Below are 15,126 nucleotides of genomic sequence, written 5' to 3' on the forward strand. Positions count from 1 at the left end.
TTAAGCCACCCTGGCCAGATAGCTTGGTTGGTTAGAGCTTTGTCCTGAAGCACAAAAGTTGCCAGATCAATTTCCGGTCAGCGCACATATAAAAACAGGTTGATGTTTCTGCCTCTCTCTTGTTTTCTCCCTTCCTCTCTCTAAAACCAATAAAATAAACATTTTAAAAAATTATTGTAAGCCAACAGTTCACAAACTAAATGTAGAATGCAGCACTATATATACATACAGTGTGATGAAAAGAAGGTACAATTACCTCACTACCTGGCACTGAAAGCATACACACCACACAGCAGGTATGTTTCCCTAAGAAACACAAGTTCTTTATACGATTATATAACTAGAGAGGTAAAAAAAAGAAAGGATAAAGTCACAGCCTGTTATTTCAAATTTCACTTACTCTAATAAACAGAATAAAATTACCCAACTTTTAAGTTGATTCTTTATCAGTACATTTTTAGATTTTTTTATTTTTTTCTAATTTCTAGCATCTCATCATGCCTAAAGCTTTATACTTTTCTTTCCATAATCTCCCCTAAACCCATCCTTTTAAATCTCCCCACTTCAGCTAACTTTTTAGTCTACACTTTGGTTATTTCCGTTAGTGTAATACCTTCCTCCCCCACTTGCTTGTCCAGTGAGTTTCAAATCTGTAGATACCTGTAGCTGAGTGAAGCTACAGTATTTGAAGGTCCCCACGACAGCCTTATCTGTATTTTCTTCTCACTTTTCCCTCCCAATTTTTCCTTTCACTTCAGTGTTACCTGCTTTACATTTAGATATTGCTTTCATCCCACATACCACCAACCTGCTTACCCTTCCTCAACACTTCACTTGGCCATCCTCATCTGTCCTTCCTTTCCTCATTCTCAAAAATGAAAACTCACAGCATGGTTCAATTATTTTCTCCCTTTCCCCATCCTTCCCTGCTTTCCTCCCTTCCTTTTTTTTTTTTTTTTTTAAGTGAAAGGAGGAGGAGATATTGAGACAGACTGCAGCATGTGCCCTGACTGGGATCTACCTGGCAAATCCATCTGGGGCCAATGCTCAAATCAGCCAAGCCATCCTCAGTACCTGGGACCGAGAGAGAGAAGGAAGGGAGGGAGGAGAAGAAAAACAGATGGTCGCTATTTATGTGTGCCCTGACCAGGGATCGAACCTGGGACGTTCCCACGCCAGATCGACGCTCTATCCACTGAGCCAATTGGCCAGGGCCTCAATTGTTTTCTTGTCTTAAATTTTAAATGTGGTTTACTTTTAAAGATTCTAATTTTAGAAATACTTGTTTCTTTTCTATTTTCCCCCTCCATTACACAGAATCTCCTCTAATTCTAAAAGGCAAAACACTAGTCTACAAAGAAACCTTATAATTATTTTCAATGGGCCCCTAATCAAGTTAAAAAATAAAGCACAGAACTTTGCCACCCCGAATATATTTATACATGTTTGGATTAATAAATTATATATGCAAGTAAATCTAAATTAGTGTGTATAGTATAAAAAAATAAAAATTTTAGAGGTTGAGCAAGAATTGAAGTAAACTATTTTTAAACATCTTGCTATTCATATCTTTATACTATCATTCTAAACAAGTAACTCAAAGGATAATATATACAGAGGGTAAGGTCTGACATTAATGCTAGTAAATATAATTCAAACTTCATATAGTCCTTTAAACTTTTTGTCCAAGTTATCAGATCTGATTAGTCTGTGTTTTTATTAAGTAAGCCAATATTTTTATATTTTATCATGTGTTTACAGATTGGAGTAGGAAAATGTCAGCTCACCTTTTTATTGTTCACTAGTGTTTGCATCATCATCATTATTATTACCTTGCAGGATTAAATTTTTTTAATGTGTATCCATTTGAGAAGGGCTGATTTGGTAAAATTAAATAAATTCATATAAGTAGGTAGACAAAAACTGCAATATACTGCAAAATGCTAGGTGTGAATACGGCCAAGGACACCACACATGAAACTGATTCAGGACACTCTGTGTGGTTCATGATACACAACCATCTCATGTACAGGCCACTGGCACAAGTATATTAAATATTTGCTAAAGCTTTTTTTTTTTAACCATAAGAAGTTTTAGCAAAGTTCTGATATTTTCTTCCCATCCCTTCAATGTGAGGGCGATCTGGCTGTGACATCTGTCACCCCGCGGGTCGCGAGTGTTGATTTGGCTGATCTGGATGGCTAGGCCGGTGTCCCCTTCCTCCCTCACTGCTCCATGTGCTGCACTCTCGGTGGAAGGGGACGACCTTCCCGGCTATAGGAGAGGACTATTTTTCTGTCAGGTTCTATGAGTAGCTGCACTCCCCTGCTAGAACCTCCAAAAAATTTCTGAAGTGCATTATTTTAGACATTGCTGTTGCACATAGGTCCCTAGAACATAACAGGTTCTCAATAAATATTTGTTTACTAAATAAAACACATCTGATATTCTGATTTTTGGGGGGGAGGGGATGTTCACATAATGTCTGAGGACCATCATGTAAATTAGACTCTGTCTCAAGTAAAAGTTTTGAAGGTAAAAATTAGGAGAGAAAAGGGACTGCTTATAATACCAAGTTTTCTTCATAAAGGGTTTATATCTTTGCTTTGTATCTTTAATACATTTATTCCTAATAGAGTTTATAGCTATTTTCATTATATTGAATGTTTATTTGCTTGTTTGGCATTTTTGACTAATGACTGCTAATGAAGAGAAAGCTATTAGTTTTTCTATATTTACCACATATCACCATTTCAAAGTTTCTTATTAATTCCAGCCGTTATTTTCTACTAGTCCCCCCCTCCCCAAGTTTTCTGGGCATTCTATTATATAATTTGAAAACAGAAATATTTTTCTTTCTTTTCCAACATTTATGCCAATTATTTCATTTACTTACTATCTTATTTCAATGGCTGGAACTGCCAAAATAATGTTTAATCACAGTAATAATCATGTAATTGATAACCGGAAGAATTTGTCTGGTTTCCGATTTGAATGAAAATAGCTTTAGTATTTTATCAATTAGTATATGATGTTTGCTTTCCTTTTTTTGGGGGGGGGGAACTATCATATTTTAATAGTTTCCTTCTATTTCAATGTTAGGTTTTTTAAATCACTATTTATTTATAAATGTATTTTTTGCTTTTTTTTAATTTTATTTTTTTATTGATTCATTTTAGAGAGGAGAGAGAGAGAGAGAAGGGAGGAGCAGGAAGCATCAACTCCCATATGTGCCATGACCAGACAAGTGCAGGTTTCGAACCGGCGACCTCAGCATTCCAGGTCAACGCTTTATCCACTGTGCCACCACAGGTCAGGCTATTTTCTGCTTTTAATGGTACAAAAATCTGAGGTTTCCTTTAATAATGAATATGTTGGCAGACTTCAGATGTAATTTACTCAGTAATCCTATAACTTTTCTCTTTTTTTTAAGCAAGAGAGACAGATGGGAAGAAGGGAAAGGAGAGAGATGAGAAGAATCAACTCGTAGTTGTGGCACTTTAGTTGTTCATTGATTGCTTTCTCATATGTGCCTTGACCAGGGTGCTCCAGCTGAGCCAATGGCCACTTCTCAAGCCAGCGACCTTGGGCTCAAGCCAGTGACCTTTGGGCTCAAGCCAGCAACCATGAGGTCATGTCTATGATCCCATGCTCAAGCCAGTGACCCCAAGCTTAAGCTGAATGAGCCCATGCTTAAGCTGGCAACCTTGGTGTTTCAAATCTGGGACCTCAGCATCCCAGGTCAATGCTCTATCCACTGCATCACCACTGGTCAGGCATATAATTTTTCTTTTTTTGATACATCTCACTACTTAGATTTTCTTTAAGTTATAATTATTTGCAACTACTTTAATTAGTGAAATTGACTTCTTTGACAAGTTTCTATCAGATTTTTGTCTTAAGGCTTTGAAAATTTTATAACATTAATATACTCAGTTAAATTTTAATATTTTGAGACTGTATTGTCTAATATAATAGCTACCAGCCAAATTTGCCAATTTAACTAATATTAATTAAAATAAAACATTGAATTGCTCAGTCTTTTTTTTTTCAGAGAGAGACAGAGAAACATTGATTTGTTGTTCAACTAATTTCTGCATACATTGGTCGATTCTTGTAAATGCCTTGATCAGGGACTGAATCAGCAACCTTGGTGTATCAGGATGACGCTCTAACCAACTGAACTACCCGGCCTGGGTCCCCTAGCCACTTTTAATTGCTCAACTACTACCATATTATATGGCATGGATATAACACCCAACACAGAAAAATATCTCCTTCTAGGCTTTAAAATTCTAAAAAAAAAATTTTACTCCTGTTCTCCTGTTATCAGTGCTATTGAAGATACCCAAGTTATAAAGTTCCACACCATATTCTTTTTTTTTTTTTTTGGGTATTTTTCTGAAGCTGGAAACCAGGAGGCAGTCAGACAGACTCCCACATGTACCCAACCGGGATCCACCCGGCACGCCCACCAGGGGGTGATGCTCTGCCCATCTGGGGCATCACTCTGTCGCGACCAGAGCCACTCTAGCGCCTGGGGCAGAGGCCAAGGAGCCATCCCCAGCACCCGGGCCATCTTTTGCTCCAATGGAGCCTCGGCTGCGGGAGGGGAAGAGAGAGACAGAGAGGAAGGAGAGGGGGAGGGGTGGAGAAGCAGATGGGCGCCTCTCCTGTGTGCCCTGGCCGGGAATCGAACCCAGGACTTCCGCACACCAGGCTGACGCTCTACCGCTGAACCAACCGGCCAGGGCCTCATATTCTTTATTTTTTAAAGTGAGAGGAGGGGAGATAGCAGGACAGACTCCCGCATGTGCTTCAACCAGGATCCACTTGGCAACCCCTGTCTGGGGCTGATGGTTGAATCAACCCCAGCCTGAGGCTGACACTTGGACCAACTGAGCTATCCTTAGTGCCCAAGGCCGATGCTTAAACTAATCGAGCCACTGGCTGTGAGAGGAGACGAGAGAGAGAGAAAGGGGAAAGGGAGGGGAGAGAAGCAGATGGTCGCTTCTCATGTGTGCCCTGATCAGGGATCGAATCCAGGACGTCCACATACTGAGCCGACACTCTATCCACCGAACCAGCCAGTCAGGGTCTTTCCACATCATACTCTGGAAGAACTAAGAAAATACTTCCAAACCAAACCTTTCTTCACCCATCACAATAGTAAGAAGTAATCATTATCCAAATGAACCTCATTTTTATGTAACAGGAAAGAAAAGAGTCCTTTAATCTACAAAGCAATCTTTATACAGCAATTCAACTATAAAACTAAAACAAAAAAAAACTTTTATGCAAAACATACCCTCAAAAAGGGGACAATGGCAGATCCATAATTAAGTTTTAAATTCCTTTTCATTCCCTGTCACAATATTTTTATATCTAGAGGCAAATTTGACCTCTAGTTCTATTATAAATAACAGATATAGATACAGGAAAAAAATGCTGATATTCCAGTAACATCATCTATTTCAATCCAAGGAAAGTTAAAATCCAATAGGACTTTAGAAACTAAGTTTATTTTTAAATTCTCTTATTAAGTTCTGATGTATTGCCATCAAATAAGCCAATTTTAGAAAATTAGGAGAATACCCATGTCCTTTGTTAAAAGCATACAAGTACCAGCTTTAATGTTTTTAAACCACCTCTGTTAAAAGGTTTCTTTTTAAACTTCAAAATACTGTATTTAAATAAACAAAACTCTTCCTGGTCTCTAATTTGTACATCACTAAAAATTTGTTTCCAAATCGTTTATAAAGATAGTCAACAAAAGATTTTCCCCTTTTTTATTTTTAATCACAACTGCCTTTGAAAATGATTTAGTATGAGTTTAAGCCCACTTAGTAAGAGCTTTATTTTTATTAATTTTGATTGAAAATGCTATTGTTTCTGGTGCTTAAACTGTAAATACAAGTCTTTTTACTAGACAAATGAATCGATTCACATTTCATAATATTTCTTTGTTGGAAGTTCTTTAAAGCATTACCCTGCCAGGAAGCAAAAATTCTAGTAATTTAGTTTTAATATTCTTTTCATACTTTTGCATTTGCAGCAATGCGGCTACTGTTGATAAGGATCAGAGCTGACAATACTATGTTAGATGTCAAAAATTATTTGTTCAGTATTTTAAATCTATTAATTCAAAATGTCTATCTATATGATATCAAATAAAAGTTCCTAATTTTAATCTGTTTCTGTTTGATACAATAATGTATATTTGATACAATAATGTATACCACATCCAATTCCACTTGCATTGACTAAAGGAGAGAGGGTAGAGTGGGAAGAAAGAAAATATTACTTCACAAACAACAGAACTGAGCACTAGCCCTTGTGTGAAAATCTTGGTAAGAGTTATCAAAAGTTTCACTTATCTCCTACTCAGTGAATGTGACTAATTCCTTCTGGTATTTCTCTCTTTTGAAACAATGACCCATATTATGTTGTTCTATTTAGTTAACGTGTGCTTCTTCCAGATGCCCTGTTTATATAAGAAATAAAGGGAGATGCTCTGCAAGGGCCTCCCTCTCGGGAGGTAAATGAAATAGCTCACATACCTGAATTAGGGCTTCCTCGAGAAAAATGTTCTGTGGCCCAAGATAATCAGAGGGCACAATATTACAGATTTGGTATAACCTTGCCCATTTTGGGGAGATAGTTAACAAAATTCAACCTTTCTAACATATACTGCCTATTCTGTACCAGACACTAATTACTGTGGAAGATATAAAGATCTGATTTATGGTTAGTACAATCCCCAAGGATGATTGCAAATATATAACATGTAGCAAGAAATTACAAGTATCCCCAAAACTATGAGTTTAGGAGAGAGTGCATCAAGCTGCAACTGGATCTGAGAGGGGAAAATGGGGTCAGTTCAGTCATAACTTCATAAAGGACATGCAAAGATAGGCAGGACACGGCCGGGACTCTTGGAAAGGACAGGGTTGATAAACTATATGCCTCAGAGCAGGTGTCACTTCTTAGAGCACAGAGCATACAGACAAGAAGCTTTAACATTAGCTAAAGTCAAAATATCTTGATTACAAGCAAAATAATTAATAATCAAATAGGTTGAACCTAACACACCAATATTTAACCTCTAAGCAAATCATTTGGTCTAACTACAAGAAATTTATGTACACAGAGATTTACAAAAGGAAGTGAAATTACCAAAATGCACTGGAAAATACACACACACATACACACACCCATACAGAAAAAAGAAATCTTTGTTTATTGCCTAATCATAGTGAGGTGTGGGGAAATGCTCATTTAAGCTCCGGCTCCATCAGTGTCCAGCTATCACAGAGGCCTTTCAGATTGCCAGAATAATGCTATAGGGTGAATCCCTGGCATTAAGTTCTAAAACCCACAAACGAGACAGTAATGTGACCAGCTGCAAATCCTTTCCTGCATGTCAGAAGCTCTGGGTGTTCACACATTTGCAGCTCTGTATAACTTCACACAAAAGGCTGGCAAGTGGCCAGAAGCCTCCATCATAGTGCATATTCCCCAAGGTTCAAGACCTGCCTTTTAATTCCTATTCGTCCAGAAAATGACATGTACTTTAGCACACCATACCAATATAAAGCAAATTAAATTCAAATTCTACTTAATAAAGGTATTCCCCCAAAATGTAATATACAATGACATTAAAGTATGTAATCTATATTTTTAAAGAGACCTATGATTATAATTCTACTCCATTAAGATATTTCCTCCAATTACTCTTTTCCTTATCTTACCGATAGCAAGAAATCCCACCACATACAGAGATTTAACTGTATTTCTGAACTTGTCCATTAAGCATTTCATGCACACTGCTAACTAAAATCAAGATGAAAGAATGTTTTTTTAAATATTTAGAAATTGGTTTTAGAGAGAGGAAGGGAAAAAGGAAAACATCAATTTGATGTTCCACTTATTTATGCATTCATTGATTGATTTTTTTAAATTTTAATTTATTGATTCAAGTGTCCCACTGAATATAACACCTTCACCCCCCCACACACACACCCTTACTGGTTGACTTTTTTTTTTTTTTTTTTTTTTTTTTTTTTTTTGGTATTTTTCTGAAGCTAGAAACGGGGAGAGACAGTCAGACAGACTCCCGCATGCACCCGACCGGGATCCACCCGGCACGCCCACCAGGGGGCGACGCTCTGCCCACCAGGGGGCGACGCTCTGCCCCTCCAGGGCGTCACTCTGCCACGACCAGAGCCACTCTAGCGCCTGGGGCAGAGGCCAAGGAGCCATCCCCAGCGCCGGGCCATCTTTGCTCCAATGGAGCCTCGGCTGCGGGAGGGGAAGAGAGAGACAGAGAGGAAGGAGAGGGAGAGGGGTGGAGAAGCAGATGGGCGCTTCTCCTGTGTGCCCTGGCCGGGAATCAAACCCAGGACTTCTGCACGCCAGGCCGACGCTCTACCACTGAGCCAACCGGCCAGGGCCCTGGTTGACTCTTATATGTGACCTGACCAGGGATCAAACCCCCAACCTTGGCATATCGGGATGATGATCTAACCAACTGAGCTACTGGCTAGGGCAATGAATGAATGTTCTAACATTTAGTACATGTAGGTTGACATGACCTACAACAATGAATGTAAGAGAGATACCTGAAAAGAATGATCTTTTCTGCTGTTTTACAACATTACAGAAACATTTTACAACAATTAGGTTGCTGCATCATGCTATTATATAAGTTTCCTGAAGGAAAGAGGGAACAACTAATGAAAACACTTAACATTCCAAGAAAAGAGAGTTTTACAAGAGCAAATAACAATAAACTGAGCACTAGCCCTTGTGTAAAACTTTCGAGAAGGTTTTCATCTTTATGAAATTTTCCTATAGCTTCTCTCTATTCCGGGTCTGGAAATCTTCCCACAAAGGTTCACAGATATATGAGTGATCTGAATGACTAAACCTTAAGATGTTTTATTCAATAGCCACACTTAATAATGTTAAACCTGTCAAAATGTAAAAGACTTAGGAAGCCAACTGATCTTTTTTCCTTCCTTTCGATATACCTTTCGATATACCTTTCTACAATACAATTATCAACTAAAGAGGATGTAGAAAGGATTAGCACGCAACTTCAGTAGAAAGTGCAAATCAAATGTGATGTTTGGACTTGAAATCCCCATCCCTGCATATTGCCTTCATGTGACAATCAAGGACTATATGCAACAAACAAAAACCACCCACCAAAGAAATCCTTTAAATGGCCTTTTTTCTCCTTCAATGTCAAAAACCTTTTGAACTGAGTAAATTGATTAAACTAAGTAAAGAATTATTCATCACAATTTACTAGTCAAGGAAAAAATTTGCTTCACACCAAAGTTAAAACTGCAACATAGACTGACTTTCTGAGTATACCAAATGAATATGGGTTGTTAAACATCACCTAACCTAAATAACCTGGATCTAAGTAGTCATAAAAATAAAGCTCTGGCTGGATAGTTCGGTTGGTTAGAGCATCATCCTGATTTGCAGAAGTTGCTGGTTCAATACCGTATCATGGCACATTCAGAAACAAATGGATTTTTCTGTGTGTGTGTGTGTGTGTGTGTGTGTGTGTGTGTGTGTGTGTCTCTAAAATCAATAAATAAAAATTTAAAAATAGATACTTAAAAAAATACTTAACTCTATTTTCACTTATATGAAATAGACATGTATATTATGTTACAAAGAGAGAATGGGGCTTCCAATCTCCTAAAGAATGTGAAAATTTAAAAACAACTACACACAAAATATCTGACATTTATTTACAAAGGAGTAGCAGAAGGGAAATGTTCTGGGAGAGGGGACTGTCACAGCAATTTTTTTTAACAGGATAGTTAAAACATTTAAAATTATGTAACAAAATCTTAATTTGTTTAGTATAAACACTGTTTTGTTTTTGCCATGGGTTTTTATTATAGTCTTCAATTAAAAACAAGAAAAAAAAAGAATTACAATGAACAACAACAAAGAAATAGATTTCATTTTCCTAAAGCTTATTGGGATGGATATGAAACAGGAGGTGGAATTTTAAGAATATACATATATTTGAAATATTGAAACCAAGCTACACTATAGATAACTGAATTTAGAATCTTGTTTTTCGGCTGAATTGAAATCTATATTTATTGCCTTTTATATCTCAGAAATTAGGCTTGTTATACACTTACCCATAATATTTGTCAAGATCATAGCTAGAATAAAATCTTTAAAGAAAAAAGAAAAAGAAGCACGAGGTGGGAAAGAGGTGGAGACCTGGAATTTGAAAGGAACAATGCAAACTAAAATTGAAATGAATAGGACAGGCATTCCTGATGGCTCTGGTCTCCTATGAACCCTAAAAGAACTAAAAGGAGGTAATGGCAGTAGCAATGGCTTAAAGATTGGTGGGGGAAGAAAAATAAGAAAACACTTGCAGAGTCATAGTAGGGAATATCATTTCCAGGAAAATAGTAATACTTACCAGTATGTACTGTAGCTACTACAATCCATACACACTGTGTGCTGAGCTTTATCTTGTTTTTCTGATTTCTTGTGGTTGGTTAAGGGTACTTGTGCATCTTCAAAATGCTTTTTTGCATGGCCATTCACATACCTTAAAAAAAACAAATGAAAACTATTTTTATCTGAATATTGCTTTGGAGTTAAAGTAGTAGGAGATGATGACAATATTAGATGAGAAACAAATGCAAATGAGAAAGAATTCCTCTTTATAAGAGCATTCAATCATTTATTGATTTATTAAGCTGAGTATTTAAAATATGCTTCTTTTTCTGAAACCAAATACGACAGTCAAGTTTTAATTACAGTATTCACAAGACTACAGTCAAGAAAGGAAAGGAACTGTCTATGAAAAATCAGTTTCAATACCATTGATATGATCACTTATCAACTCCTTTATTAATGCTTTTGCTATAACTATTTCCTTTTTTTAAGCTTTCCTCAGACTGCTAACCCCCAACTTGGTTATTATCAAAGACAAGCTTTGTAAACTAAATTACTCAACCACTTCCCACAGGGCCATAGGCTCTGCTTGGGCTGCTGCTTAACATAAAAGAAAGTCAGATATGGAAACTGGCTAATCTTTCATCTCTTTTTCATCAATATGGCTTCAGATCTTTTATTCAAATGCTTGAATAATCAGCTCCACTCATATGGAAACACATTTGTTTAGAAACAATCCAAGCAAAACACAAATCATCTTAAGCTTATATAAACTATTATTTCTCTACATGGACAAGATAATCAAAAATTGATACAGTTATAAAAATTTTAGGGCCCTGGCCAGTTGGCTCAGTGGTAGAGCGTCAGCCCAATGTGTGGAAGTGCCAGGTTCAATTCCCAGCCAGGGCACATAGGAGAAGTGCCCATCTACTTCTTTACTCTTCCCCCTCTCCTTTCTCTCTGTCTTTCTCTTCCTCTCCTGCAGACAAGGCTCCATTGGAGCAAAGTTGGCCCGGGCGCTGAGGATGGCTCCACAGCCTCCACCTCAGGCGCTAGAATGGCTCCGGCCACAACGGAGCAACAGCCCAGATGGGCAGAGCATCACCTCCTGGTGGGCATGCCAGGTGGATCCTGGTTGGGCGTATGTGGGAGTCTGTCTGACTGCCTTCCTGCTTCTAACTTCGGAAAAATACAAAAAAGGAAAAAAATTTGTAACACTTTCCAACGCAGACTTAGTAAATCATTGTATTAGACAAAGTAGAATGAAACATTTTGAAATAAGTATTCATACGCACACGGTGTGCACTCAAATTTATCTACGTTTTCTCCTAAATACTATACAATGCTGTAACTGACCACAACTGTGAAGACCCCTTATAAAACAAAATCTTGCAGTTCCCCAAAAGCAGCCAATTTGTAGAAAACAAGGCCTAACGGAAAACTAAACAGTCAAATTAATGTTGGTTAAATAGTACCAAAATAAATATGCTCAGAGAGTTAAGGTGACATTTTTGTCATGAGGCACCTTAAATTGTACCAGGAGCAACATTTACCTTGGGGAAAGGATAGTTGTATAAGTAGGGAAGATCAATTTCAAACCCAGCCTCTCTACCCCACAAGCTGGAAGTGATCAAGGCACTACTAACCTCAACCTAAAGTGTGATCACACTTTTTCCTCTTTTTTTTTTAATTGAAGTAAACATAACTAACACTTGTGTGCACATGGGTCCTCTGTCCACAAGAGTGGACTAAAATGAATTTTAAAGTCAAATAATGGTTAAGAGTATAAACTCAAACACTAGACCACCTGGGTTCAAAAGTGGGCTCTGTCACATGCTGGCCATGTGAGCTTGGGCAAGTCACTGAAACCTTTTTTGTTTATGTTTCTCATCTGAAAAATGGAAGTAATGGTACTCATCTCTCATAATTTGTTAGGTAATTAAATAATCCATGGCTCAGAATACTTGCATGAACAAATGAATATTAGCAATTATTTTATTTGTATTTTCCTTTATATGCTTAACTACTATTTATTCAGAATCTAAACAGCATAACTGTTTGGAAAGTGGTCATCTTAAGCACATACTTTGAGATGACACATTTCATAGATCAAGAAACACCCAATATCTAATTATAAAGGTATAATATAAGATTAATAACTAATTAGCTCAATTTCCTAGGCTTAATATATATCGATTCCATGCCATAAAAAGCAATAGTAATACTTACAGTGAGGAATACCGTGGAATCAAAGAAAAAGCAAAACCGAACAATAATAATAAAGGCATTATTACTTACAAGTCTTTAAAAACTGATTATCTGTACAAAATAAACATACACATGGTTCATTTAGCCACCACATGGTAGTCTCAAAATATTCTAGATGTTTATGTCAGTGATAAAGTGAGAAGTGTATTACTGCCTATATTCAAATTAGCAATGTTTTGGCTAATACTCAAATACATCAGTCAGAAGTTAACAGTTTTGTATAAAAATGGTTAACAAAAACAATTATTTCCCTCACCTAGTTTTAGATTTTTCACTAGACAATTTGGTCTAAAAAGGCAATGTCGATAAATGTCCAATTTCTAACAATCACAAAAACGTTTAAATAACTTAAATAGGACTGTATTATGAAGACAAATAGACTCTATAACTCAAATAGGCTACTGATAAACTATGTTTTCTAGTTGAAAGAATATTCAACTTAAGACTTCCCTACAGACAAATGGTCTAAAATTACTGAAAAATCAGAATCACTAGCAATCAACACCTAGGATTACATAATAAAAGAAAATTAACCCATCAGCTCCATAAAATAAAGATCCAAATGCAGGCTACTCTCATTATCTTTGTTTAATCTACTTAATCATATTTTTCTGAAACTATGTCAAATTTCTAATTTTAAGATTGCTTGTGACTGTAAGCAGACTACCTGCATAGTCTAGAAAATTTTCCATTTATTTTTCCAAAAACTGCTTAGAAAATTTGTTTGTTGGTTTCTATTGAGAACATTAATCTCTCTAATTTTTTAGTTTGTCAGGTCTTTTTGTTGGCATATGACTTTCAAGATTTAGGTTGTAGAGCACTATGAGACTAGAGAACAGAACTATATAAATTTTATTGCATTATAATTCTCACCTCTCAAAATTTAGGAGAGGAATCTGTCTCTTCAAGTGCAGAATTTAAGTGCTTCTACTTTTCTTCTTTTTAAAAAAGTGTTATCTGTACAAAGTATTTTCAGGTTCCCCAAATCCTAGAGATTTCAAAACCATAACAGCCAAAATTAAGAAAGATACGCAGTTAACATTTTCCAAAGGTACTCTTAGGTGTACATGGAAAAGAAAATACTCAATTCCAGAGCTCAAAATGTGAAAAATCAAGTTAACTGAACAAAGATATTCTCTTCATGCAATGAAGATTTTAAAATAACAATAAGGAAACAATCCTAATAAATATGATATAGATTTCAGTCTGTGTGACTTAGTATGATTTCCCACCCCCTGCTGCTAAGCTTTTACCTCTGAAGCAAATGCAAAGTGGGTTTTCTAAACTAAAAGAGCAATAGATATAAATGTGCTACTGCCAGGCTAAAAGAACACAAAGGTGGATAGTATTTTAAGTTTCTGTCAAAAGAGTTACTGAAGTATTTAAGTAACATCATTTTGAAGCCAAGAACTGGGAGGAAATACTCAGGCTTCAACTGGGATGAGGTGAGGGTACGGGTCGGTGGGGGTGGGGTGGGGAGTTAAGTCCCTGGAAAGTAAAAGTGATTTAATCAAACAATGAAACATTTGGTACACCTTAGCAATTCATTATAAACTCCACAGTGAAAGCATTTTCAAAGGAAATTCTTTTACCTGTAAATATTTTAGTGTTCTGTTTTGTCTTCAGAATAATGATGTAATACTTAGGATTTGTATCAAAAGTCAATAAAGGTGGAGATGGGGTAGGTAACAGGGAAAACAAGATCAGCATGTGCTGATGACTGTTGAAGCTGGGTGAAGAAAATATGGGGTTGAATTATACTCTCTCTCTCCTTTTGTGCATGCTTAAATTTTAAATTTAACCTAATAAAAGGTTTAAAAAACAACCATGTACACTTTTATTTAAATATTTCAAAGTTTCTGTATTTCATCTTCAATCAAGTATCACTAGATTTAGATTACCCTGATCATCAAATGAATTCTTCTGAGGAACAATATAAAGGATTTCCCCCTAGATTTTCCTTAGTTGTACCACTGAAAAAACAGATTCTATGGGGACAGGTAAACCCCACAGAGAATTACACACTATGATTAAGCAATGGTGCTAAATAAATCCAGATCAATAAACCTTTTAACATAAAGCTTAAAGGCAAATTAAAAAATGCAAGTGAAGTAATAAGTATGTCACCTACCTTCCACAATGGACACTTGAACAAGTCAAACAGACCCAGGGGCTTTTGTTGGAGCGGCACACTAATAAAAAGAAAAATACACAATATACTAATTGTATCATATTAATTCCCAATTTCTCCCCTGATCTGTAATATCATACCCTATGATTAAATTATAAATTCCACAGCAGCTTAGGTGTACAGAAATCACAAACCCTGCTTTGTGGGTGCATTTACACAAAATGGTTGCCTAATTAAAGTGGTACTGAAAAGAATTTAAATGCACATACACAACAGCT

The 15,126-nt window shown here is 36.5% G+C and overlaps 1 protein-coding gene across 1 annotated transcript in view; it reads right to left on the bottom strand.

The window, feature by feature from the left end:
* Positions 1-15,126, bottom strand: part of USP3 (ubiquitin specific peptidase 3) — a 111,137-nt gene that overhangs the window by 59,125 nt on the left and 36,886 nt on the right. Inside the window, exons 2-3 of the mRNA XM_066344295.1 lie at positions 14,849-14,909; positions 10,469-10,600 (exon numbers count right to left, since the gene is read on the bottom strand). Of these exons, the coding sequence (XP_066200392.1) occupies positions 10,469-10,600; positions 14,849-14,909 (193 nt within the window). The remainder of the gene's footprint in view (positions 1-10,468; positions 10,601-14,848; positions 14,910-15,126) is intronic.

This window comes from Saccopteryx leptura, chromosome 6, assembly GCF_036850995.1.
Source record: "Saccopteryx leptura isolate mSacLep1 chromosome 6, mSacLep1_pri_phased_curated, whole genome shotgun sequence".
Classification (NCBI taxonomy): Eukaryota; Metazoa; Chordata; class Mammalia; order Chiroptera; family Emballonuridae; genus Saccopteryx; species Saccopteryx leptura.